Source organism: Bombus vosnesenskii, unplaced genomic scaffold, assembly GCF_011952255.1.
Source record: "Bombus vosnesenskii isolate JDL3184/JDL3185 unplaced genomic scaffold, Bvos_JDL3184-5_v1.1 scf7180000013263, whole genome shotgun sequence".
Classification (NCBI taxonomy): domain Eukaryota; kingdom Metazoa; phylum Arthropoda; class Insecta; order Hymenoptera; family Apidae; genus Bombus; species Bombus vosnesenskii.
This window is the reverse complement of record NW_022882923.1, coordinates 7,834,512-7,860,057: the sequence shown is the minus strand read 5'-3', so window position 1 is coordinate 7,860,057 and position 25,546 is coordinate 7,834,512. Positions and strand designations below refer to the sequence as shown.

The 25,546-nt window shown below is 29.7% G+C and overlaps 7 protein-coding genes across 11 annotated transcripts; 5 read left to right on the top strand and 2 right to left on the bottom strand.

Annotated features, from left to right (window-relative positions):
• Positions 1 to 2,599: 2,599 nt before the first annotated feature.
• On the bottom strand, positions 2,600 to 4,208 carry LOC117233142 (beta-1,3-galactosyltransferase 5). Its single transcript, XM_033493160.1, has 2 exons — positions 3,152 to 4,208; positions 2,600 to 2,941 (listed from the first exon to the last, which is right to left on the bottom strand). The coding sequence occupies exons 1-2, from the start codon at positions 3,970 to 3,972 to the stop codon at positions 2,710 to 2,712; spliced, it is 1,053 nt and encodes a 350-aa protein (XP_033349051.1). The 5' UTR covers positions 3,973 to 4,208; the 3' UTR covers positions 2,600 to 2,709.
• A 1,287-nt stretch (positions 4,209 to 5,495) lies between these two features.
• LOC117233186 (oligosaccharyltransferase complex subunit OSTC) lies at positions 5,496 to 6,602 on the bottom strand. Its single transcript, XM_033493252.1, has 4 exons — positions 6,352 to 6,602; positions 6,181 to 6,254; positions 5,876 to 6,093; positions 5,496 to 5,671 (listed from the first exon to the last, which is right to left on the bottom strand). Exons 1-4 carry the CDS (start codon positions 6,488 to 6,490, stop codon positions 5,653 to 5,655), a joined length of 450 nt encoding a protein of 149 aa, XP_033349143.1. The 5' UTR covers positions 6,491 to 6,602; the 3' UTR covers positions 5,496 to 5,652.
• Positions 6,603 to 6,769: 167 nt separating this feature from the next.
• On the top strand, positions 6,770 to 12,512 carry LOC117233124 (integrator complex subunit 2). 2 transcript variants are annotated; one of them, XM_033493117.1, is made up of 5 exons: positions 6,770 to 7,498; positions 7,602 to 9,688; positions 9,784 to 9,988; positions 10,076 to 10,382; positions 11,922 to 12,512. In XM_033493117.1, the coding sequence occupies exons 1-5, from the start codon at positions 7,215 to 7,217 to the stop codon at positions 12,372 to 12,374; spliced, it is 3,336 nt and encodes a 1,111-aa protein (XP_033349008.1). In that variant the 5' UTR covers positions 6,770 to 7,214; the 3' UTR covers positions 12,375 to 12,512. The 2 variants fall into 2 exon arrangements, with proteins under 2 accessions (XP_033349008.1, XP_033349016.1); XM_033493125.1 differs by having other exon boundaries at positions 7,375 to 7,498; positions 7,589 to 9,688.
• A 1,532-nt stretch (positions 12,513 to 14,044) lies between these two features.
• On the top strand, positions 14,045 to 18,543 carry LOC117233133 (gamma-tubulin complex component 3 homolog). Of its 2 annotated transcripts, XM_033493138.1 has the most exons (11): positions 14,045 to 14,117; positions 14,568 to 14,734; positions 14,890 to 15,022; positions 15,116 to 15,530; positions 15,612 to 16,114; positions 16,598 to 16,790; positions 16,871 to 17,075; positions 17,289 to 17,510; positions 17,592 to 17,723; positions 17,793 to 18,053; positions 18,289 to 18,543. In XM_033493138.1, the coding sequence occupies exons 1-11, from the start codon at positions 14,045 to 14,047 to the stop codon at positions 18,463 to 18,465; spliced, it is 2,481 nt and encodes an 826-aa protein (XP_033349029.1). In that variant the 3' UTR covers positions 18,466 to 18,543. The 2 variants fall into 2 exon arrangements, with proteins under 2 accessions (XP_033349029.1, XP_033349038.1); XM_033493147.1 differs by lacking the exon at positions 14,045 to 14,117 and having other exon boundaries at positions 14,599 to 14,734; positions 14,858 to 15,022; positions 18,289 to 18,465.
• Positions 18,544 to 18,934: 391 nt separating this feature from the next.
• On the top strand, positions 18,935 to 20,584 carry LOC117233180 (protein C19orf12 homolog). Of its 2 annotated transcripts, none has more exons than XM_033493238.1 (3): positions 18,935 to 19,202; positions 19,936 to 20,100; positions 20,193 to 20,584. In XM_033493238.1, the coding sequence occupies exons 2-3, from the start codon at positions 19,941 to 19,943 to the stop codon at positions 20,447 to 20,449; spliced, it is 417 nt and encodes a 138-aa protein (XP_033349129.1). In that variant the 5' UTR covers positions 18,935 to 19,202; positions 19,936 to 19,940; the 3' UTR covers positions 20,450 to 20,584. The 2 variants fall into 2 exon arrangements, with proteins under 2 accessions (XP_033349129.1, XP_033349119.1); XM_033493228.1 differs by lacking the exon at positions 18,935 to 19,202 and adding an exon at positions 19,423 to 19,524.
• Positions 20,585 to 21,958: 1,374 nt separating this feature from the next.
• Positions 21,959 to 25,419, top strand: LOC117233173 (ubiquitin-40S ribosomal protein S27a). Its single transcript, XM_033493215.1, has 4 exons — positions 21,959 to 22,024; positions 23,952 to 24,069; positions 24,465 to 24,682; positions 25,223 to 25,419. Exons 2-4 carry the CDS (start codon positions 23,967 to 23,969, stop codon positions 25,370 to 25,372), a joined length of 471 nt encoding a protein of 156 aa, XP_033349106.1. The 5' UTR covers positions 21,959 to 22,024; positions 23,952 to 23,966; the 3' UTR covers positions 25,373 to 25,419.
• Positions 22,000 to 23,808, top strand: LOC117233160 (ribosome biogenesis protein NSA2 homolog). Of its 2 annotated transcripts, XM_033493193.1 has the most exons (3): positions 22,000 to 22,024; positions 22,372 to 22,563; positions 22,923 to 23,808. In XM_033493193.1, the coding sequence occupies exon 3, from the start codon at positions 22,960 to 22,962 to the stop codon at positions 23,737 to 23,739; it is 780 nt and encodes a 259-aa protein (XP_033349084.1). In that variant the 5' UTR covers positions 22,000 to 22,024; positions 22,372 to 22,563; positions 22,923 to 22,959; the 3' UTR covers positions 23,740 to 23,808. The 2 variants fall into 2 exon arrangements, with proteins under 2 accessions (XP_033349084.1, XP_033349094.1); XM_033493203.1 differs by lacking the exons at positions 22,000 to 22,024; positions 22,372 to 22,563 and adding an exon at positions 22,783 to 22,807.
• Positions 25,420 to 25,546: the final 127 nt, after the last annotated feature.

Genomic DNA, 25,546 nt, shown 5'->3' with positions numbered 1-25,546 from the left:
ATTGTGGATGTTTATGTAAAGGTAATAGGCAAAATACATAAAATGTGTGTTGTTAGCGCACGTGGTTAACACAACATGATTGAGACATTTCTTAGCGACAATGGAATTTAGTGTATTTACACAGGTTTATTGTAACGTTTCTTGACTACTGCGCTGAATGGCCTAATAGCGGTAAATGTAGAAATAGAAGAAATTCCGAAATAAGACAGGACTAATAAACATCCACAACTATCATACTTACTTATCGTTAGGTATCTCAAAAAGTTTGTCTATATACCGGAATTAAATAAAACTTACTCTGCTTCAAAGGGACATACAATTATGTACATAATATATTGGCTAAATGGAGATAAAATTTCAAGATGACTTTTAATTTTTTAAATAAACTACATATTTTCGTTTAGCTTGTAACTCATTCTAAGTACGAAGTCATTAATCTTTGATATGTTGGTCTTCCAAACTTATTCAAGATCATTCTTTATCATTCTTTAAAGCCTTCCTGTGCTGAACTCGTGGAAAAAATTCTTCGAATTTAGAACGAATTTCTTTCTCTTATTTAACAACCAGGAAACATATGACAGAGCCTGTTCTAGAACTTTACGACTCTCGTAGATAAGAGCATCACCATGCTGAAATTATATACATATTCTAATGATAAATAAAACGATTTTCATCTCGTAAAGAAACCAGGAAGTCGTGGAGTTCAGTGATGAGAGTGAATCGTCATATTTATGACAAAATTATTTTTATTAGAAAAGTCTTATGGATGTACAGTGAAAAAAGATTAAATGCTGAGAAATATAAAACTCACGCCATTTTACTTCTTTTACTTACAGTGGTAATATTTTATAATGTTTTGTAAAATCGAAAATGCATTTATATATCATCTTTTGTACAAAACCTTATTTTAATATCCAACTACATTAGAAATATGTACTAATATAAAAAGTGGAAAGTTTCTTGATGCTATATGAGATAAAGAAAATCACATTAGAAGAATACTATAAAAATTTAATAGGAAATTTTAATGTATTCTGTATATTCTTTAAATCTTCTATTAACTATTATCTGTTTTCATTAATTATTATTTTATATTATTATTTTTTATTATTATTATTATTATTATTAGTATTATTATTTTTTTTTTTTTTTTTTTTGTTCAAAGTAGCAAAGTAACCATTTAATCGTATAATGACTGCGTAAATAACTAAAATTAATAAAATGGTAATAAAACATACTATCATTTTAAGTTGCAACAAAACACTTTATGGGATACCTAATATCATTATCATTATTATTATTATCAGGATCATCATAACTTACATATTATACATAAAATTATATATATTATGTTTATTATGATAAACAGCTTAACTAAATATTCGAACTGATTCAGTCTAGTGTTATTTTATAAAGTATGTCAATTTTTAATGTATTATAAAATTTCGTAGTCGAAGTTACTTTGTAATAGGAAAGGTATAATTATGAAAATAAATCTTTAACTTATAACTTTAACGTTAACTTTACGTAATCTTACTTTAAAATATTTTTGTTCTTTTATGGAATAATAACAAATATTTCTTATATGATCTATTTAACTTTTAAACAAACAAATTTGATTTTGTCATATAAATAATTTGATTTTCAAAAATATTTTAACTGTTTTCGTTTACAAAGTAACTTTAATACCTGTTGAATGCGTTTAACTGTTGTTGTATTTATTATTATTTATTATGTACATTAAATTTTGTACCGTGTATGTCGGATAAATATTTAGATATAATTAATATGTATTTATAAATATGTAATTTAGAAAACAATAATATTATAATTAAAAGTACTTCGGTAGCTGGAAGAAATTAAGATAAATTCAACAGTGAATTTGTTTTACGATAGCATAAAAGATTTGAAACAAGATGTTGATAAAACTGATCTAAATATAAATCTATGTCATTACTAGCCTTCATAGTATTTAATTTCTTAGATACTTACCAAATTTAATTTTCAGGGTAAGAAAAGAACATAATTGACCTCAGCCAAATATTATAAACTAATCAAATCAATAATATCTTTTGGAGTGGTTATAGTTTAGCATTATATAATGTAAACTAAGCTTTTTTGGTGCGTGTATGTAAGTTACATTCATGTAAAGTTACAATTAAAGATATATAAATTCTTAAAATAATGCTTTAACCATTGAGACTTTTTGTCTATAATACTTTATTGGCTTGAGCAAATAACTAATAAGCCTACAAAAAATGAGTAAGAAATGGAAAAGCAAATTTTAAAATAAGATGATTATTGAAAATATCTGGGAGCGTCTATACAACACAATTCTTCCTAAACAGAAATCAAGCTTGAAATTGATTGAAAGCGATGCATGAGTATTATTAAAATTAAGTGCTAAATGAAAGAGATAATAATTCAACTATCATAATGTAGCAAGCTTTTCCTAAAACTATGAAGATTACTGCGTCCCTTGATTTGTAATAATCTAGCAAGTGGAGAAACAAAAATTTTAAACAATTAAAAAATGAATGTAACATTGTTAAAAACAATGATATATGGTTTTACCGTAACATGACAATCCAAGATGTTCTTAGAAAACATTTATTTTCATTTGAGAAACAAGAAATATTATAAATATGTTTATAATAACAAAAGTAGTAATTTTGCAAACTTCTTTGGCAGCAAACTTGTTCCGAAACTTTATATATAATGAATCTGAACCTTGGGATTTATAATATTTACTTTTTCTTCATAAGCAGCTACACAAGTTTTCGATACTAATTGTTCTTTCATTCTTTCAGAGCAGCTCGATTGGCAATATTCAGAAAATTCTTTAAATTTAATATGTAACTCTTTTTTGCCTCCATCAGGCCCTGCAATAAACTCACATTTTAGCTTCCGTCTTTTACCTCGTATACAGCATTCCAAATACCTGTGAAAATTAATTTACCTTTTCAATGAAAAATAAAAGAGAAATAAGATAGTTACTACAATTTATAATTTAATATAAACGATTTCTCATATTTCCCCGAAAGGGAATAATTGGTAAGTTAACAAAATACCGGATAAAGAAATTTTAGTTTAATTTAATAATCAAATGGAACTTCTTCTTTTTTATGTATTAGTTTTTATAGAAAATTACCTATAATCGCTTGCATATAAACTATTTAGCTCTTCAATTTTAATACCACATTCTTCCCTTAAAATTCCAGTGATAAATACATCATCAATCCAGAAAAAGTTCTTAAACTTTTCACTTGCACGAACTAATAATTGTGCAACTTTTAAGTTTGTTATATAAAACCATCCTGAGAGAAAATCAGGATAAACATCATCTGGAAAATCTTCATCAGTAACAAACCATTTATTATTTGATGTTCGTATTGGTTTCATTTTCCTTAAAACATATCCAGATATAGCGTTTTCCTTTATTGCCTTTTTTTGTAAAAGTTCTAGCATTTCGAAAATATTTAGTACAATATCATTGTCAGTTTTTATTAGGAAAGTAGACCTACAATTACTTGATGCCCATCTTAAACCCATCAAGTGTTTTAACGTAAGATTTTTATAATTTTCTAAGAAATCTCCTTGCAACAAATCATTATACTTCTGCGATTCTTTTAAAATGTATTTCAATATATTTTTTTCTTTAGGCATTCCTAATAAAAATATCCTCGTGACATTCAAAGTTTTTAACATTACACTTGGATATGCACGTCTCAATGCTGTTCTGTATAAAGGATCATCTGCAGAGGACGTAATAATCCAAACAATGAAGTTAGGATCACACTTTGGTTCAATGATAAATTTTATAATTGCGGAATTTTTATTTGTGTAACTTGCATTCTGTGAATACTTTAATTCTGATTTTATATTATTTACAGTATCTGTTTTTAATATAATTAATAATGAGATAAGTATCGTACTAACACAAAGTACTATAAAAATGAGCTTTTTTTTCATATTTCTGAAAATTATTTACTGTACTATCTGTCTCATTTAATCTAGATAAAGCATATACACACACGCGCGCGCGCGCGTGTTATCACTTTTATGCAGTCATTAATATCGTTCAACAATTATACGTGTGATATTTATACAATTAGTATTTGTTCTTAATTTGTATAGTCATATGGTTTGGACAATACTTCGTATTATTTCCTTCTTCATAGAAAAATACGGTAATTGTTCGGAATCATACCAACCTCATCAATTTCAATGATTTTTGAATATATTACCAGGAGCATGATCCTGAGCAACTACATTTTATACATATAACAGCCGCTCGACCTTAGTTTCCGAGATATGTACAAAGAAACTACACCGGCATCACTACAATTATGCCTATAGTTGTGCGTTCATGGCAGTGTATGTACCGAATTGGTAATGGGCTCATAATGATTACAGGCAGAATTCCTTGTAGTGGTACCGACAGTTTTTCGTGAATATGTATCTTCGAAACTAAGTCCGAGCGACGGTACATGTATAGAAGAGGGTGGTACAATCCTGAACAATTGCTAAAAATATGTAATTTTGTTTTTACACTTTACTTCTCTTGTAGTAATTGCTAAACTGGAATAAGAAATATACTAATCGTAATGTCTTTTATTGCAACAATTAAGAATGACATATAAAATTATATATGTATAACTTTATTATCATATTTACATTATATTACACTACTACATTACTGTTTACATTATGTATATAAGTGTAACTTTCATTAACTTTTATTTTTAATTATGGTACTAGCACATTGGTTTTGTACGTTCAAGATCATGTCATTTTGTACATAAAAAAATTTCATATAAAATATAATAGAAAACATGTTTTTTAATAGTAAAAAAAAGCATAACATTCTAATTACTCTTATATGCAACAATTGTGTCATATATTGAAAGATATTAATGGTCGTGCTACATACACAACCAAATACGTATGTGTATATATAACAATTTGATTGTTGTCATTAGCACATGTCATTACCTTCATGTTGAACATTAAACATGTTGAAACGTGTTGTAAAGTATACCTCTGTTGTGACATATTAAAAATCCATTAAATAAGAATAGTAAGATATTCTGAAAACCAGAAAATTAAGAAACATTTTTTTATTGAAGAACTACTTAATATTTGTTAATTATCGATTTTGATGCATAGGCTGAATACAATTTCTAAAATCGTCACAATAAGTCATAGATAAGTATCTCACTAATCTTTTCTAAAGTTAATATTTCATACGACTTAAAATCCTAATAAGACGTCACACACACACACACACACACACACACACACACACACACACACACACACACACACACACACACACACACACACACAAACGCGCGCGCGAAGTTTATCATAATAAAGTTCAATTATTATGAGGGAAAACCTGTAGGAAACATATTTCTTAAAAAAAAAAAAAGAAATTACGCTAGTTGCTATTATTATTGAGAAAGCAATAAGGAGACAAAAACAGATAAGAATTTTTCATCTTTTGATATATATTTGACACAATCTTTAAATATTTTTTTTAATATTATTTGTAAAGTACATTTTAAATATATCTAGTACAAAATGTGATAGTTTTAATGTGTAAAAAATATTGATCTCTAATTCACATCATTCTTAATCTCACTGAATTTATGATTGTAGATATCCCCTGAAATAATATGCATTATTAGAATTATGTATTAATTTTTATATCCAAATCCTTTAATATCCAAATTATTTTATACTTATCAAATTTTTATTATATTTTATGTAATGAAGTATAAATAAAGTAATAATAATAGTAAATATTGCCTTCGATAAAGAATTCCTTATTTTGTTATAAATTACAATATATATTATATAAAAGTCTTACGGTAGCTTCATCCTCATGAAAATCCAACAGGTAATAAACGATACAATAACACTAATAAATCCAACACATATTAAAAGAACTCTATTGAGTTTAGGCGTTGATGGGCTATGCGTTTGGTCTAATAGTATAAAGCCAATTCCACCTGAAGTAAAGAGGAAACTAGATGCCAGTCCTTCCATAATATATTGCCCATTTACACGGTATGGCATGAATGCCACCTACAAAAGATAAATACATAATCACAACAAAGCAACAATTATTTGTTAATATAAAATTTTTAATATAAAATTACTCCATTTACTTACAGGTCTTGTATGACCGTGTTCATCTGTTGTTGATCCTACACTAGGTGGTTCCACAATTACGTCATATATTATACCTTTAAAAAGATGTATCATTGAAATATAAATAATATCTACTTTTATTTCACTGAAAAGATTTGTAAAAAGAAAACTTATATTCTATACAATTCTAACCTCCAGTTACTAGAAAATATGACAGAAGTATAAGCGCGAAAACTACCATAGCACTAGGTTTCACAAACCATGATGGTTTTTTTAATTTTAAGTTCGGTACTTCTAATGCTAAAAATGGTAAACGGTATATATATTCCATATTTATAACAAAATTGGGATATCATATACGGCACAACATTCCCATCGATCCCTTTGCAAAACAAACTTCCACGTTTGCTATACAGGCTATGTATTACATTTAATAGATGGCAGTACGGGATAAAGGAATACGAAAAGTTGCTGGTTTACGCAAATTTGTAATTCACACAGCTTTCATAAATTAGAAATGTTCTTAGAAACCAAATGTTCTAATAAATTTATACAAATTATTCTATTTCCAATATAATTATCAAGAATATGGCTATTTATGTAACAAAATGTCTTACCCATTTTAACATTTCTATTGTTTCCTTGTCATCTTTTCTCATATGGAGCATGATTTTAATCTCGTTTTATGCATAAGTGAATTTATATAGGCTCGTCAACAAGTTATAAGTAACTTTTTCATCTAATTCCGTATATGCACATATTTACATTTAAAGACGGACGACCGTGCATTTACACGTGACAGTATAATTAGAATAGAAATATGGATGACAGACTCATGCTTCCTAACCTAGTTGGACTCGAATAAAGTAATTTTCATTGGATCGAAGTATCAATCCTAAAGTATTTTATCTTCAAAATATATAAATTTAATTTTAATATAAACATACACATTGTGATATAAGTAAAAGTATAGTTACACTAGTTTACAAATTTCATGGTGTAAAGTGCTCGTGTTTTATTAACTTTAAGCAGTTGCAATATAATATAAGTTAGCCATGCAAGAAAATACACGTGTATTACCACGAATTTTTACTGCAATACAAAATGTAGATATAGGAATTTTAGCTGTGTGTCCTCACAAAGAAATACGACCAATTCTACCGTGTTTAGTTCGAATGAGTCTTATATCTCCATTAGATGTAACAAAAGAATGTGTAGAACAAAGAAAGCAGGTCCTGTCAATTTTATCTGGTATTGAATCAGTGAATTCAATAATTGCGCTGCTTTCTATTGACTTTCATGCGTTGGAAACGGATGTTCGAAAGGAACAACAATTAAGGTTAGTTATATTGTTGACATGTATGTTTTATCATTTAATATTGTTAAGAATATTATGAAATATATAAAGTATACTTATGAAAATGATAAACTTCTTTTTATAGACAAAAAATGGGAAGCTTGCAAAGGGATAGTGTACTTGCTCAGTCACTGCAAAGTGGTCTTGCTCTAGAATTTGAGCGCAGTGAATCTACTAGGAGAATTAGATTAGTCCTAAGTGAACTGTTATATATAGCCTCTCAAGTACAGGAGCAACAGAAAAATCAAGAATTTCAAATTAAACAATCTGATCTATTTGATAATGCAGTTTATATGGAGGAGATTAGTTATGTGATTTGTGTAGCACTATCAGAATTACCGACAGTTTTATCAATATTGGATATTACAGAAACATTACTACATGTTAAATATGGTCCAGAAATAATTTGTTGGATAGTTGCTAATATCCCTGATAGTTTTTCCGAAGTTTGTGCACATTTGATAGGTAATGGAGAAAGGCAAGAAGAATCAGCATTAGGTAGGATTAGAACAATGGCTTTGACAATGTTATGTCAAATGAATCCAAGCCAAGCGTTAGCAATAAGAGCCAAGTGTGTAGAACTATGTAGAATGCCTGCTTTAGCAATTACATTAAGCTTGGAACATGAAAATATCAATAATACACTGGCGGAAAGTGATATAGTTGCCTTTGTGTCAGGATTATTGCTTGGCAGTGATCAACAAGTAAGAACATGGATCGCAATGTTTATTAGAAATGGTCAAAAACGTAAATGGGAATCTCATACAGCATTACAATGTTTAAGAGAAGAACTGCTAAAACGATTGCAAGCAATAACATCTCAAAATGCAGGTCAACTACCAGAAAGTCAGGTTGTTCAAGCTAGTGCATTGTTGCGCCTTTATTGTGCATTAAGAGGCATTGGAGGTATTAAATTTCAAGATGATGAAGTAGCAATGATAGTGCAGTTGTTGACATCTCATCCTCCTCCATCACCAGCTGGTGTGAGATTTGTCTCTTTAGGCCTTTGTATGCTTATTGCATGTTCTTCATTAATAGGCCATCATAATCTTGAAAAGCGAAGCATAGAATGGGTTCAATGGCTTGTACGCGAAGAAGCTTATTTTGAAAGTGCTAGTGGTGTAACAGCAAGTTTTGGAGAAATGTTGCTTTTGATGGCAATACATTTTCATAGCAATCAACTATCAGCCATTTGTGAACTCGTATGTGCAACTTTGGGGATGAAAATACCAATTAGACCAAATAATTTAACTAGAATGAAGCAAATTTTTATGCAAGAGATATTCACTGAACAAGTTGTCACTTCTCATGCTGTAAAAGTACCAGTAACAGCCAATTTAAATGCAAATATCCCAGGATTTTTGCCTGTACACTGTATTCATCAATTGTTGAAGTCAAGAGCATTTGCTAAACATCGAGTGCCAATAAAAAATTGGATTTATAAACAAATTTGTAACAGTGTACCACCATTGCATCCGGTTCTTCCTGCTTTAGTCGAAGTATATGTCAATTCAATTTTAGTGACAAATAATAAAACATCAGAACACACAAACAAACCAATTACTGAAGATGAAATTAGAAGAGTATTTCAAAATAGCGTTTTCGGGGCAAATTTTGATTTTAAGAATATCAACAGTGTCCCCAAGACTGAAACGGATAATATGGATATCGATATTTCAAAACCTTCTCTTACATCACAATTACTATTGTTATATTACTTATTACTGTATGAAGACGTTAGATTATCTAATATGCATACTTTTATATCACAAGATAGGAAAGTTAAATCATATTCAACTGAATTTTTATCAGAGTTACCAATAAAATACCTACTTCAGTTGGTTCAAAGAGATCAAATGAATTATGCTGGATTATTTTCTCCTCTTCTCAGATTATTAGCAACACATTTCCCTCATCTTTCTTTAGTAGATGATTGGCTTGACAATGAAATGCTCAACATTGATTCTACAGTAACAAATTATGAGAATGTAAAAATTACTGATATCATGATAATTGAAACATTTTCGCATATCCAAACATGTCCTTCAAGAACAGGAAGACTTTTAAGACAATTAATGTCAATGAAACCAACTGACATTTGGCCGCATGCCGAAGTTATAATTCATTATTTCAAAGCAACTGTAAGTCCAAGAGTTCCTAGGTACATTCAAGGTACATAATTTATTTCAATTAAATAAAATATTAACACCGATACTTCTATTAGTATATTGAAAGAATAATTTTGTTCATTTATCATAATCTTTTAGAATTATATAAACAAGTATGGCTTAGGTTAAATACAGTACTACCAAGATGCTTATGGGTTTTATCAATAAATGCTTTATTAATAGAAAATTCTCTTGTAAAGAATGTCTTTTTAACACAAGAAAATATTGTGTTAGATCCTTTACAAGTATTGAGATGTGATACAAGAGTTTTTAGATGTGCTCCAATTTTGTCTGTTATTTTAAGGTAAAAAGGAGATTGAGTAAGCCTTTAGATATTTAACGTTCAATTACTTATTATCGATTGGTACTTCATTGGTACAAATATTTTTAGAATTCTACAAGCTGCATTAGCAGCTTCTCGATCTCAGTTATCTAGACATATACAAGACAAACCATTGATAGAAAAGATTGGTCAGTTATCAAGTGAGGCTGAAAGAGAAGATTTAAGAACAGCATTAGTGGCAGGACAAGAAAGCGCGGCTGTTCAAATATTATTAGAAGCATGTTTGGAGACATCAGAAGATAGAGAAACACCCGGACAAATGTGGTCATTGAGAGAAATACAAAGTATAATCTGTTCATATTTGCATCAAGTCTTCATAGCAGACCCATCATTGGCTAAATTGGTTCATTTTCAAGTATGTACAACCAAATTTGCTTATTTTTATTTTTACTTATTAAAATGTTAAACATTGAATATTAATTACTGACATATCATTATAACACACACACACACACACAACATATATATACGACCATGTATACATTACAGGTATAATATTACCTACTTATAAACTTTATTATATAAACCTTATCTCTACCTTAGCACTAAATTCATTAACTTAACCTAAGTTTAAAATTCATCTCAATCTTACCCTACTTGCAATTAATATATTATTAATCAATTATTCCTATTCTTTTATTCTTTATTCTTTATTTTTTAATTATTCTTATTCTTTATTTTCTTCCGACTAATCACTTCAAGCTACATCTATCCGCCTCTCTTTTCTCACCCCCCCCCCCCATCCTCTCCTCTTTCAAGTTCTACATCTACTCTTCCTCCTCACCCTCCTTTTCCAATATTTTCTCCACATTTTCCTGTCAAACCCCTGAATCTGTCTCGTACCCTTCACAAACCTCCCACACACGCTCCCTTGTCTGCATCATTCCTCCATATAACCTGCGTTCCTTTTTCTCTTTCCTTAGCCACTATTTCCCATCTCTAATCTCGCTCCCTACTTTCAACTTTACTGTTCTTTCCAACCCGTCCCTCCCTCTCGCTCTTTCTCTCTTCCCCGCCCCTCCCTTCATTCTTCAAGTCTTTCTCTCTCTCTCTCTCTCTCTCTCTCTCTCTCTCTCTCTCTCTAGCCTTTCCCTCTCCCCATCCTCCCTTTCTTCATTCACCCACATAGCACTTCCCATTTTCTTTCATGCAATCTCCCTTTCCCCCATATATCTATCCTTTCCACTACCCGCTTCTTCTCTACTTCTGACCTCCTCCAGACATATTCTTGTCAAATCTCCACCCTGCTCTCTCTTCAGCCTTTCTTCAAACCTCCATGCCCTCATTCATGCTCTCAATCACATCTTGTCTCCTTTTAACTTTTCTCTTATTAAATGTCCTGGCGTGTTTCATTCCACACTGGCCATACACCTTTCATGTAAGCTCTTTACCTCTGTTCTCTCCTTCTACCCCCATACCTTCGCTTCATTTCCTGCTATCGTCCGGACCAATTTATCGTATAATTATATACTTATATTCGACTAGCTCTTTCCGAATATCCTGTTTTCCAGCAAATCTCTCCCTCCCCCCTCCCCCCTCCCCCCTCTCCACATACTTGCCTCATTACCGCCGCCGTCTTCCTAACCCTTTCTCTAACACGAACTTCCTGCTCCCATTTCCTCCTTCATTTTTCTATCCCCTGCCCCCTTGAATTTCGTTTACCTTTGCTCTTCTCGCATTTAGAGTCAGGTTCTTTTCTCTGAAATAAATCCAGACCTTGAATCAGTTCTGTTATCTCTCCTTTGTCCGCTCTACATATTCTTCCATATTTCTAAGAATAATAGAAATATCAAATAATAATTGATACGGTGAAAGTTATCTACTCTGTATAATATATATCATAAACTATATAAATATTTAATTTGTAGTAATTTAGTATTACCTTTACTTATAGGGTTATCCAAGAGAGCTGTTACCCATTACAGTTACTGGTATTCCATCCATGCATATTTGTCTTGATTGGATTCCTGAATTACTGTCACAGCCAGAACCAGAAAAGCAAATATTTGCTGTAGATTTAGCTTCACATCTTGCAATTCAGTATGCTTTACCAAAAGCTTTAAGTGTTTCTCGTTTAGCCATCAACACTTTGATAACACTTCTAGGAGTATTATCTGCTAAAGATCGAGTAATTTTATTTATGCCTGTGCTATCAGCATTAACGCGTATATGCTTAGCTTTTCCACCACTAGCTGAAGATACAACAAGTTTGCTGTTACAACTTGGCAGAGTTAATTCTGCACAAGCAGCATTAGGAGATAAATCTGCAGATATTTTATGTCAAGAAGTTAATGAAACCTTTTGTTTGTTATTACAAAAAGCAATATTACAATCACAAGTATATTGAAATATTATTCTTAATTCCTTTATACTGCTACTGAAATCAATGTTTGATTGTATTACAGTAGAATAGTAATTATCCAAACTGTTCTAAATATGTATCTTGTAATATACAGGGTGTCCCATCTAACTATGCCACCCTTAATTATTTTCTTATTTGTCGCAACACAAAAAAATGTTTCATGAGTGTTGTATTGTATTCGAATATATCAGGCTCTGAGGGTGGAAATCATCTCAAGGTCATATCTTGTGAGATTTTATTAATAGTAACGTTTTTCTAGGCGGTTTATCTCATATTTTCTTTCCTTTTTTTTCTTTTTTTTTTTTGTCTGTTTGTTTGCTTGTTTGTTTACACCATTAAAAAGGTGAGATCAAAACGCATCCGATCATGGCACATACCATGATTTTGAAATGACCTGAACCGAAAATTTGGCAAGTAAATGACTGAAGTGAAAGCTCACGGAAAATTAATTACAGAAACAAAATAAACACGTTAATCGGTTAAACTTCGTTTCGGGGAATCACCTTGTTTTTCTTAACTTTTTTGATGAAATTGCAGAAAAGCTTTCGCACCTTTGATTTCAATGATTTTGAAATGTATTATAGAAATCAACATTTTGAACAACACTTTCTTATACATATGATCGACGGTATATATTTCTTAGTTTTCGAGATATTCGTGAACTACAGTGTTGGTACCGCTACAGTGAATTATATGCCTATAAACGCGCATCCGTAGCACATTGATATATATATATATATTTTTTTTTTTCATATCATGCTGTATCAGGATATACGTTAGTAACGTTTGCTGGCGGCCGAATAAAATAACACGTAACACAAGTCTAACTTTTATCTTTTGTTTATAGTTGATATAGATTTCGGTTAGGTGTCACTTTATCTGACCATCGTGAGGCATCCGTGAATCATTATTCCTATGTTCATGTTGATACTTATCTGCTTGCACCATTAGTATACATCTTTAAATCCCATCTTTGAAGATTTTAATAATTTGGTTACGATTCAATATTATTAAAAACATTTATAAACGCGAAAATGATTTGTAATTTTTATTATTAACTCAAATTAATGTCATTAATGAATTAATTCGTATTATTTTTAATTAAACTAGTAGCAATATATTACTAATTTGATATGTTCTTTCATATGTTTATTAAATTATTGTTCATATTTAGGTTACATGAAATAGGAACTTAATCATTCTATTACTACTCCTACTAGAGCACATTATTATTTTCTATAAGAATACGTACGATCAATATTAAATTGTTTATGTTAAAATAAATCTAATAAATAATTTACATTCTAATTTTAATTTTAACTAGATTTTACAGTACATCGCGTAAAGAAGATAGGTTAAACTTAAAAAATTATTGTAATATGTATCTTCTTTCAGTACGATTTTTATTTTATTGTATTTTATATAAATTGTTATTTTAAAATACATTAGGAAAGCTAAGTCGTATTCACTCTATATAATCGTAGTTCCATGATAAAAACTAGTCCTCGTACTTACGTTTGTCGGCTACACAAAGCAATACTAAGAAGTTTTTATTATTTAGTGACGGTTCGAATGTCATAACTTTAAGTTTATGTACAAAGTTTGCCTGAATGAAACAGTATTAAATGTTATTGGAATAAATACGATATACAAGCATGATGGAGGCTGAAACTGTTGGTAATCTCGTTCAAAAGATGATTATTTCACTTTTTGGGGAACAAAAACCAGGTATGAAACATAATTTCTAGCTTCTTTCTACATTCGAAAAATATTTTACTAAATAATATCAATTATAAACCAAATATTTCTTACTTTTACTTGTATACTTTTTCAGTTTATTTGGCTCTTTTTCTATGTATACAAGGTGTTTCTACTCTACTTTTTACTTTCATTTTGTTTTCCCATTAACTCAAACTAAAGTAAGACAAAAATATAGGTATTATTGCTCTATTATTACAAAACAAGAATAAATCCTATAATCATACAACAAAATTAAAAGTTGCGGTATAAATGTAGACAAACAGCTGAACATTAAAATTTTATTTGTTTATTAAGAATGAAATGGCAAATCCTGTAATTAAACAGTAATAAACTTTATGTATTAAGTGCAAATATTTCATTAATGAAACTGTAAGAATCTTTCGAAGAGACATATACGTTTTGAATCAATGATTTTAGAAATAACTAGGAAGTGGATGCGCTTCTGCCTTGGATTATTGTCATCAACCCAAGGAGTAGAAACATTACAAGAAGATGAAATTACTGTAGGAAGCCAAATAAGAGAAAAGTTATCAGTATGTGATGCAGCACAGTTTGATAAATTATATAATGAGTTAAGATCTGGGGTATGACATAAATATAATTTTTTAAAATTAATTATTTATCTACTTCTTTATACAGTTATAAAATATTTGATAATCGTATCATGACAGTTTAAAGAAAATTGTTTATATTGTTAAAAATGACAGGTTACCATTTATATATATTTATATATGTTTAGTCATTGAAGAACAGAGCACAAATCCTGATATTTTTGTTAAACATGTGTCAATCAGCAGAACAGTTAAGGGATAGAGTTTTCTCAGCTCCTGATTTGAAATTAGGTTTATGCTCGTCTTCTGCATCCACTAGTGGTAAGCAATATATTCTTACAATCTAGATCTTCTTTCATTTTCTAACTGGCTTAAAATTTTTATATTTAATATTTAATATACCTTGTTATTTAGGACAATCATCTGAAATTTCTGCACCACCACAAATTGTATCTATAAATAACACAGACAAAAATACAAGAGATTTTTTAACCAGTTCTAATAAAATATATGGAGAAGAGTATATTTCAGAAGATATATTGGTTCAAGATCTTATATATTCTTTCCTAGGTATTGAAGGAAAGATATTAAAGTTAGACTCCAATTATGGTTTCCAAATAGATCCAATGATTAGCATTGATAGGCCACGGAGACAAGCTACATTGAGATTAAGTGAACTTGGATATTTACATAACATAATTCAAAAAGGTTTAGAAAGAATGTCAGTTGCTTCGAGTGGCCAAGTGGCTGATAGTTTTATTGCATCGTTACATTCTGAGTTATCGGAATACTACAGGTTTATAGCCCTTATTCAAGAAGAAGTGAGCAGGTATTGATAAAAATGTAATCTGATGACATATAATATTCTATCAGTTTATTATAAATAATAATGCGTTTAAATGTGTAATAGAGTTCAATCTGAATCAGGAATATACAGAGTTACACTGTCCCATTTGCATCTTTGGGCATATGATCCTTTAGAAACTTTAAAATGGCTAGCAGGTATAGTAAGAGCTTGCCAAGGACAAAAAGGTGGCGCATTAGCTTCTGCAGTATATGAATTTAGTAACCATGGTGATGCCAGTGTGAAAAAATTAGTTAAAAGGATTTTACAAAGTGTTTGTGATCCTCTGTACAATATGTTGATAAGATGGATAGCAGACGGTGAATTAGATGATCCGTATAGAGAATTTTTCATTGAAGCTTGTGCTGATATTACCGGAGAGAGAATGTGGCATGAGAAATATCAAGTTCGCAATAATATGCTACCATCTTTTATTACAAAAATGCAAGCTAGAAAAATTTTAGGAACAGGGAAAAGTATTAACTTTTTGCGTGAAGTGTGTAAAGATTTTACTCCATGGCAAGGAAAACATACAAAGATGTTCAAAAATTTCAGCGAGGAATACAAAGGTAATTATATGTAATAATTAAAACCTTGCTAAATAAATACATAAATTTCGATACATTTGCTCATACTTTCCCATATACGTATCCGTATGTATCTTCTGCAACAAAACTATGAAACGTATATGATTTTAGCGAATATTATAATACAATTATACAGTTTTACAAAATTGTCAAAGCAGAGCATAAATTAGAATTGTTTGTTTAATAAGGATATATATTTTGTTTATAATAACTCTGAAAACTTTGATTCAAGTAAATATTATTTAGGATTGCAGATCTTTTACAGAAAAGAAGCATAACAGCATTATATGACAAAACAAATTTTATTTACTTGTTAATAATATACAATATCTCCTGTAGTTTTAATAATTTGGAAATCGTTTAACTTACAAATGAAAGACAATTTTTTGAAATTTCCTTGCATGTTTTGTAGTTTTCTCTATGAAATGTATGTACATTTTTCTGCAAAATTTACATGTTGTTTAGTTGACGTTCTTTTCGATATGGACCCCGATGGTCGATTACAGACGATGATGGACACAGCTTATAAAGAAACTTCAACTAGAGTAGTTGAAGTGTTAACAAAGCAGTATCACCTCATGGAACATTTACATGCAATCAAAGGTTATCTGTTATTAGGACAAGGAAACTTCATTCAATATCTTATGCATTTATTAGAGTAAATAATATTATCTTTTATTATTCTTCCTATTATTTCTAATCTTTGAATTATTTTTTATTAATGTATTTATATTGTAGACCAGAATTAGATAAACCAGCCAGTTCTGTATATCCACACAACATCTCTTCTATTTTGGAAACTGGAATAAGAGCGACTGTTACAAAGATAGATGATTTAGATATACATAGGCGACTTGATGTAAGATTATTAGCACCTTCGGAAAATGAAAGGGGATGGGATGTCTTTATTTTGGATTATAATGTAGGAGGTCCTATTGGAACGGTAGGTATGGCGAAATAATTTGTATCTTTTAAAAACAAACGTTACATTTAGTAAGCAATACTAACAGTAAAATGTATAAATAAAGAGTATCTTAAATTTGCTTGAGAACTTATAAAAATATTCTTTGCTTATTTTTAAAAACCTTGGCGTTGAAATATCATTTTTTTTTTTTTTTATAACAACAAAACGAATAAGAATATTTTATCTGTTTAGATTTTAGAACCTTGTAGGCAAATATATCAGACTGTATTTTTTGCTTTATGGAGAGCAAAAAGAATGGAATCTATATTATCTGCAATTTGGAAACGTCAAATAACTTCAGCAAAGATGTTCCGTAAAATGCCTGAAGTATTGCCAATTCAAACTCACATTCATTTAATTACGAGTAGTATGGTTCATTTGGTTCATCAAATGCAATATTTTTTCTTATTTGAGGTAAGATAGAATATTTTAATTTTGGTTCTAATTAACTGTTTTAATTAATTTAAAATGTTAAGAGTATTAATAAATTTTAAGGTAATCGAGTGTTCTTGGGATGCATTCGCAAAACAATTAGCACAAGCAGCATCATTGGATGATATTATCACAGCACATAACCATTTCATAGATGCTGTAAGACGTGGTACACTGTTAGATGAAAGATCACAGGTGAGCACATATATAACTTTCTAAGAAATTATTATCCTATTGTAATCCTCTTCTATGCTCTTTCGACAGGAACTTATGGATCACTTACGTTCCGTATATGGCCCAATTTTAGACTTACAAAATCTTGAAGAAACGTTTCTTACACGTGCAACACACGAGTACGAAGCACGATTAAAGGATAACAATACGTTAAATGTAACTCTAGCAATGTCAAATCGGTCAGATTTGTCAGAAACTAATGATGCAGAAATTACCAAACGTCAAGCCGCATTTTCGAAATATTTAAACACACTTTCAATTCAGCTTAGATTGCTTTCGAGAACATATCAGGTAATATGTCATTTATATTATTAATTACAAATATTTCTTTTATTTCTTTATCGTCAAATTAAGCCCAAGTATAGCGGTTCTTAAGCTAGATATAAGCTTATATATATATACATAATAGTATATAAAATAAATCACGAAATTACGTACACTTTCACTTCTTTCTTACTTATTGTAATAAGAAACGTTCAATTTCTATTACTTAAACATAATTTTATTAAAAAATTTTCTTTAACAGGATAGAGTGAAAAAGTTTCTTATAATGCTTGCATCAGCCGAAGATGTATCTTTACAGTTGTTAAGTGTACGTTTAGACTTCAATGAATATTATAAAAGTAAAGATAGTCGTCTTGTTGTGCCATTAACATATTTGCACCGTAGGCAAAGTGACCAAAGCTATCTTAATTGTAAATAATAAGTAAAAAATTTATCATCGCTAATTATAAACATAATTTAAATATGTTATTTTTTTAATAAAAATTGTCTAAATAAAAATTTATTTATGTTAATCTTCCCACATATTATTTTGTCTATGTATCTTTAATGTTTTAAATATACAAGGATCAGCTAGAAAATACTTTATTTCCTTCTCTATTCGAATATTTTATATAGTTATATAAGTAGCAGAAGATTATCAAAACGAAACAATTACTATCGGCAAATGTGTCTTAATCATTCTGATAATTCAGGAAAGACAATCATGATTTTTCAAATCTTTTTTATCTTAAACGTAAGATTGTACACAATCAGTTGCATATAATTAGGAGATTTCACAAATAAAGATTTGATATTTGAAGATTAAGGATAGGATTATAAATCATATAAACGGTATCATTATAGTGAATTCTGCCTATAGTATTGCGTCTGCGGCAGTGTATGCGCTAGTTTGGTCGTCGGTCGCATGTAACTGGACGAGATAAATAATGTATAGAAAAATATCAATATGTATACATATGTATTCTTATGTCCATAAAAGATATACAGATGTATCTCAATCTCACAACATTTGCTAATTAAGTCCTCATAAAATTACACATTGTAAAACTGAATCTTGCCAGAAGTTGCTAAAGTTAGGAAGTTTTTTATTTAATAAGTTTTGTGTTAGGAAAAGCAGAGCCAAAGGTTGGGCAATAGCAGATATTATATCACTAGGTAGGTATTATTCATATTTTTCTTTCTTTTTGTTATTATTTAATTTGTAGTTTACAATTTGTCCAGCTGGACAGTATTATTCATTACGATGACAATTATGAGAATATAGAGGTACGAAGATAGAGTGAGTATACGTGAGCGAGATGAAAGGGTAATATAAGAATAGAAATAGAACGCTGGATAAACGCTAATAATGCATGCGCATATTCGTACAGTAAAGTATGTACAGTCTGTCCAATGATTGAAACTTGAGTATCACTAGTTGGGTAGTCAATGAAATTCCCTTTACGTTTACTGCGTCGTCTCGTTGGACAAATTATACGTGAGTAATAATACTCAACGATCAACGAACGGCATCGGTGTGCATGTCTGATCAGACGAGGATAGAAGGAGCCTCTACGCATCTACGTTCTATCTATATTCTCATATCGTATTCACTTATAGGGACCCATAGAGACATCATCATACTCTATAGTAACATATGACTCATATATTCTTTCCTTCTTATCTTCTTATTTTCATGCATCTACCCACTTACACGGTAACATATGACTAGCACACTCTATCCTTGTATCTCTACAATTATAAATGGGATTCACCCATGTATATAACATATATATACATGAAAGTGTATATAAGTTGCAGGGTTGAATGTTTCAACACAGAGTTTGATCATAAAACGTTTTAAACAGTCGTTAGAATTTATTTAATTTTTTATTTTTGTTCAATTTAGTTACAATGGATTTTTCAACACACGAATTATTAAAAGAAGTTTTACAGTACCCAGCTGTACAAGATATGAAGGTTACCGTAAATTCCTGTGGAAAATACGCAATGATAGTCGGTGGATCGACATTTCTTGGTGGTGTAATTGCTGGACCTCTCGGACTTGCACTGGGTAATTATTTAATTATAATCTACTTTTTAATTATTTATTGTTTGGGTTGTATATAAAAATTATTCAATATGAAAGTAAATTTCTATTTTTAGGTGGTATAGCTAGTAGTATTATATCAGCAGCTGCTGGACATAATGAATTTAAATCTGTTCCATATATCATTTTGTACGAAGCTACTCCAGAACAAAGAGAAAAACTAGCAATATTAATAATTAAGTACCTTACTTCAAGAAACATTTGGACTCTTGGAGATCTCTTGTGTTTTAATAAGGAAGAATTGGCAGTAGGGATAATACCTATAATAACAACATTTTTAACTAAATACATGCATTATTCAGTAGCAAACTGATTGTGGATTAGAAAGAGAGATCGCCCTGTTTAGAATTTATTGACCAATATAAAATCTATAATTATTTTTGACAAGAATGAATATTTGTAATTATTGAAGTAATTACTTCAAGAAAAACTTTACATCTTTATTTATGTATATAATTTAGTGAAACAAAAATATTCTAAATAAGGAGAGATCCATATTATTGTGCCTTTGAATATAAATTATGTTTCGGGTTACAAGGTCTAAGAACGAAGGAACTAATAAATAGATTCCTATTTATGTTCCTTGTAGCCTTTAGCTAGAGCTACAAGGTTAACCTTTTTGGTAATGTCCTTTTGCTACATATATATATATATATATATATATATACACATACGAACGTGCTCCCTATCGATTCTATTGTATTGTAACATTAAGAGAGTAAAAATCTGGATCAGCATAAACTTATGCATTATAGTTATATTTATACCTTTATTTATTTCAATATATTCTTCTATTACAAATTCATCCACTCGCTCTTCTGTCAGCCAACCTCAACAGTAATAAAGTACAGTGTAAAAAGAAAAATATATGTATGTCTTTAAGTAGTTTAAAATGTGTAAATTTATCTGCGTTTTCATAACCTATTTGCATCCAAGCGCGGATTAATCCGCGCGCTGCGACTGTCTTCTATCACCAAGGGCGGATTATTACGCGCGCTGCGACTGCTTTTTATTTCAGTTGCTAAGTATTCTTCAGATGTGAGAGTTCACGTTTGACCCGTTTGTCAGCATCTCGTCCATATCAGTTTATTGTATTGACCATTTTAAAGAATTCCACGAGAAATAATATGATTTAATTTCTTATTTTTTTTAAATAAATAATTTTTTCTTTCTTCCTCTGTTATAAAGAATGTAAGATGCGACGTTTGAGAAGTAACATTGTCTACCAATCGTTTTGAACAGTAAATTTTCTATAAACTCCATGAAGAATTCGGATGTCATTTACTGCACCTATGACCGACCGCGCGCGGTGTTAAGGACTAATTTTCTAAAGTAGAGCCATGATGGGTTAAATCTTAAAATTTTACGCACTTAAAAATACAAATGGTATCCAGTTTCAAATTTCACGCTCGTTTTTCGCGTTTCGCGCATGTCCATTAAGTATATGTATAATAGATGCTCTGTTTTATGGCTCTGCAATAACAATATTTATTGGGAATAGATCATTTTTGTTTATCATTTATAAGCTTTTACGTTTTTTTACATTTTAAATGTATTAATACATAAAAAAATTGTTAATGTTACATGTTGATGTCAAATCATAGTTAGGTTTCGTGACAAAAAGTTGCCATTAAATTGGGTTCCAAGTATCCATTTGCGTATAAACTATTCTTTTTTTTTTGCAATATATATCATTATAATTGTGGAATTGAATTACTATAACTATTATAATAATATAAATACTGTATTAATTAATAAATATTAGTATATTAATTATTTTTTATGTGAGATACTTAAGTAACATAACACCAGATGACGCTGTTTCTTTTTCAACATTAGATTGTCTCGTCTTTCAATTTCTTTTTATACGTGTATGGAGTAGACGAAGGTACGTTAAATTAGAGATGTTTAAAATTATTAATAAATTGCAATTATTTCAGCATCTGTTTAACTGATTATATTTGATGTTCTGTTAAAATTTCTTAAAAAGTTTAAAGTTGTTATAATACTCTTAATGGTAATATTTCAATATTTATAACATGAAAGAAGTTGCACACATGGCACGTTGTAATAAACGTGGTTGTGTGTTTTTCAAGGAAATCGCGTGAACACGATTTTGTAGCTGTTACAGACATCATATATAATTTAATTTAACATCATATATAATTCTGTAAAATAAATTATTTAAGAATGAAGGACTTTTTAAAAAGTATCGTGAATGTTTTAAATATGTAGTGACATTATATCTAACAAAAGCGTGAAGTGCGGATGCCTATAGTCCTGTCTCCGTTTGCTTATTATCTTTTTGATATCCACGTTTCTTTATACCAAACTATTGGATATCGAGGATAATGAAAATATAGTGTTATTGAATAACAATCGGGATACGGTGTATACAAATTACTTTGAAACAAAAAAATATAGGAGGTAGTTATATAATAAATATTTCCAATATATCATACATAATTTGCAATAAACAGAGAGAGAAAATGAGTTATTAAATCTGTAATTGAATTGAATTGAATTTGAATTGAATTGATTGAAGGTTATCATATTATTGGGAAAACATTAATTATACTAATGATAAGTAATACATTTTTTTCTAATCATTGTAAAAAAGTATTTTAAAAGTGGATTATTGTCAAAATATAAATTATGCGACATTTGTAAGGTAAGTTTTTGGGATGATATGTATAATATTTTTTTTTTGTTTTTAAACCTTTTTTGGCTTGTACAGCCATAAACTTTCCTAAAAACTTTTGTACAGAAAAAGAGTTATTTTGTAGATAAAAGAAATTTATAAAGGAAAGAGAAAGATCCAACATGCCACAGAACGAGTATATCGAGAGGCATCGTAAACTATATGGACGACGTTTAGATTATGAAGAAAGGAAAAGAAAAAGGGAGGCCCGTGAGCCTCATAAACGTGCGGAACGTGCTCGTACTTTACGTGGTATAAAAGCAAAGATTTTCAATAAAGAACGGAGAAATGAAAAGATCCAAATGAAAAAGAAGATTAAATCTCATATGGTAAAGAAAGTGAAAGAAAAATCTTCCAATGTACCAGAAGGAGCACTACCTGTATATTTATTGGATCGTGACATTAAAAAAGATGCAAAAGTATTGTCAAATATGATAAAACAGAAACGTAAAGAAAAAGTTGGGAAATGGGATGTACCGATACCTAAAGTTAAAACACAGTCAGAATCTGAAGTCTTCAAAGTAATGAGAAGTGGAAAGTCTAAACGCAAATCTTGGAAAAGAATGGTAACAAAAGTGACATTTGTTGGTGAGAACTTTACTAGAAAACCACCAAAATTTGAAAGATTTATTAGACCAATGGCACTTCGTTTCAAAAAGGCACACGTGACTCATCCTGAGCTAAAAGCCACATTTTGTTTACCTATTATTGGTGTTAAAAAGAATCCAAGTTCACCAATGTATACAAGCTTAGGTGTTATTACTAAAGGAACAATTATTGAAGTGAATATTTCAGAATTAGGTCTTGTAACTCAATCTGGAAAAGTAGTGTGGGGAAAATATGCTCAAGTTACAAATAATCCTGAAAACGATGGCTGTATCAATGCTGTATTACTTGTATAAATTCCTTTTGTTGAATTATTGCATTATGTATGCTGATAATATGTCTGTAATAAAAATTGTTTAAATGTACATTGTTTGTTATTATGTTTTTTAAATATTTTTTCGAATAACTTTTAATGAAATTCCATAGATGATATAAATAGGTCTTTATCTTGAAGGTAGAACTTGAAACTACAAAAAGAAAACATGTAAAATTTTTGTATGTTTTGCAGTTATAAACGTTTACCATGCAGATATTTGTGAAGACTCTAACAGGCAAGACTATCACTCTTGAGGTCGAGGCATCAGATACTATCGAAAATGTTAAAGCAAAAATTCAAGATAAAGAAGGTGACAATCTATATTAAACACATATTTTAACACTTTGAGGGCTGGAGACGCGAATTCGCGTCTTACATATTTCACGCGGTATGCTACAAAAATGTTAACTACTGTTAAATAAAACAGTAAAACAAGAAAAAGCAATGGATGCTATAAACAAAATGTTATAAATGTGTTTTTACATTACAACACATTACATTATACACATTACAAAACAGTTATTACATTATATTATATATTACAATATATTAATATATTAAATATAATATTGGTCGTTTTGAATCTTTTCAATCACTCCAAATAAACGCGGGAATTCAGGCTATATACTTCTCAGAGCGTACAGTCCTCAAAGCATTAAATATTTCTTAAATAATTTTTTAAACAAATCTGTGTTTAAATTTTAGGAATTCCACCAGATCAACAAAGATTAATCTTTGCTGGAAAACAATTAGAGGATGGTAGAACTTTATCAGATTATAATATTCAGAAGGAATCTACATTACACTTAGTGCTACGTTTAAGAGGTGGAGCTAAAAAGCGCAAGAAGAAGAATTATTCAACCCCAAAGAAAATCAAGCATAAGAAGAAGAAGGTCAAGCTTGCTGTACTCAAATTTTATAAGGTATTTTAATAACTCTTTTAGCTTTAATTTAATACATAGCTAAATAATGTATAACTAACCTGGAATAATATATATATATATATAGTGAAAATCATTAAGTTAAAGTTAATCCAACGACCTGCTAATTGAATATAACAATTTTCTAGAATTACAAACCTTCTAAAGTATTCCCCTTGTCCCTGCACTTTTAAGGCACTAAACCCTATCGTATAGGAGGTCACATTGAATTCATCATGATAGCCGAGAACTAATTACATGAACACCCTGTATATATTGCAATTTAATTGCATCATAAATGATTGGATGACTCGTTGTATTTGCTCTCGTTGAATGTATGATTGCTCATGAAAAACTTGCGCGCGTTATAACTTTATATGTATTTTGAATCGGGTTGTGTAGATTTCAAAACAATAGAGTGATGGCAAAATACAGTTCATTAAATAAGATTTAAACAAATTTTAAACGAAGAAATTATGTTTATTATTTATCATCAGTTGCAAAATTTTATTGCTCAAATTCTTTAAATATATTGTTAAATAGGTGGATGAAAATGGAAAAATTCATCGCCTGAGAAGAGAATGTCCCATGGAACAATGTGGAGCAGGTGTTTTTATGGCTGCAATGGAAGACCGTCATTATTGTGGAAAATGCGGTTATACTCTTGTATTTAACAAGCCAGAAGATAAGTAAATTCAAAATATATGACTTCATTTAATTGAAGAAATTTCGTAAAGTAATTTCAATGTCTTATGTTATTCCGTGTAATCCCCCCCCCCCCCCATATATATTGCGTTAGGTATTATCATATTGATAATGTTAAAATAGAAAAGTAACAAATTTTGTTGAAATGATAGGGAGAAGTAC

What these genes read in the sequence shown, in the direction of transcription:
- LOC117233142 (XM_033493160.1), bottom strand. Translation starts at nt 3,972, where the DNA reads ATGAAAAAAAAGCTCATTTTTATAGTACTTTGTGTTAGTACGATACTT. An exon ending in TTATATGCAAGCGATTATAG is followed by an intron (nt 2,942 to 3,151) that starts GTAATTTTCTAT and finishes TAATTTTCACAG; the next exon opens with GTATTTGGAATGCTGTATAC.
- LOC117233186 (XM_033493252.1), bottom strand. Translation starts at nt 6,490, where the DNA reads ATGGAATATATATACCGTTTACCATTTTTAGCATTAGAAGTACCGAAC. An exon ending in ATATTTTCTAGTAACTGGAG is followed by an intron (nt 6,255 to 6,351) that starts GTTAGAATTGTA and finishes ATCTTTTTAAAG; the next exon opens with GTATAATATATGACGTAATT. An exon ending in AACACGGTCATACAAGACCT is followed by an intron (nt 6,094 to 6,180) that starts GTAAGTAAATGG and finishes TATCTTTTGTAG; the next exon opens with GTGGCATTCATGCCATACCG.
- LOC117233124 (XM_033493117.1), top strand. Translation starts at nt 7,215, where the DNA reads ATGCAAGAAAATACACGTGTATTACCACGAATTTTTACTGCAATACAA. An exon ending in CGAAAGGAACAACAATTAAG is followed by an intron (nt 7,499 to 7,601) that starts GTTAGTTATATT and finishes TTCTTTTTATAG; the next exon opens with ACAAAAAATGGGAAGCTTGC. An exon ending in CTAAATTGGTTCATTTTCAA is followed by an intron (nt 10,383 to 11,921) that starts GTATGTACAACC and finishes CTTTACTTATAG; the next exon opens with GGTTATCCAAGAGAGCTGTT.
- LOC117233133 (XM_033493138.1), top strand. Translation starts at nt 14,045, where the DNA reads ATGATGGAGGCTGAAACTGTTGGTAATCTCGTTCAAAAGATGATTATT. An exon ending in TTTCAGCGAGGAATACAAAG is followed by an intron (nt 16,115 to 16,597) that starts GTAATTATATGT and finishes CATGTTGTTTAG; the next exon opens with TTGACGTTCTTTTCGATATG. An exon ending in TGTTAGATGAAAGATCACAG is followed by an intron (nt 17,724 to 17,792) that starts GTGAGCACATAT and finishes CTCTTTCGACAG; the next exon opens with GAACTTATGGATCACTTACG.
- LOC117233180 (XM_033493228.1), top strand. Translation starts at nt 19,476, where the DNA reads ATGAAATTCCCTTTACGTTTACTGCGTCGTCTCGTTGGACAAATTATA. An exon ending in TCTCGTTGGACAAATTATAC is followed by an intron (nt 19,525 to 19,935) that starts GTGAGTAATAAT and finishes TGTTCAATTTAG; the next exon opens with TTACAATGGATTTTTCAACA. An exon ending in ACCTCTCGGACTTGCACTGG is followed by an intron (nt 20,101 to 20,192) that starts GTAATTATTTAA and finishes TTCTATTTTTAG; the next exon opens with GTGGTATAGCTAGTAGTATT.
- LOC117233160 (XM_033493193.1), top strand. Translation starts at nt 22,960, where the DNA reads ATGCCACAGAACGAGTATATCGAGAGGCATCGTAAACTATATGGACGA.
- LOC117233173 (XM_033493215.1), top strand. Translation starts at nt 23,967, where the DNA reads ATGCAGATATTTGTGAAGACTCTAACAGGCAAGACTATCACTCTTGAG. An exon ending in AAAAATTCAAGATAAAGAAG is followed by an intron (nt 24,070 to 24,464) that starts GTGACAATCTAT and finishes TTTAAATTTTAG; the next exon opens with GAATTCCACCAGATCAACAA. An exon ending in CTGTACTCAAATTTTATAAG is followed by an intron (nt 24,683 to 25,222) that starts GTATTTTAATAA and finishes ATTGTTAAATAG; the next exon opens with GTGGATGAAAATGGAAAAAT.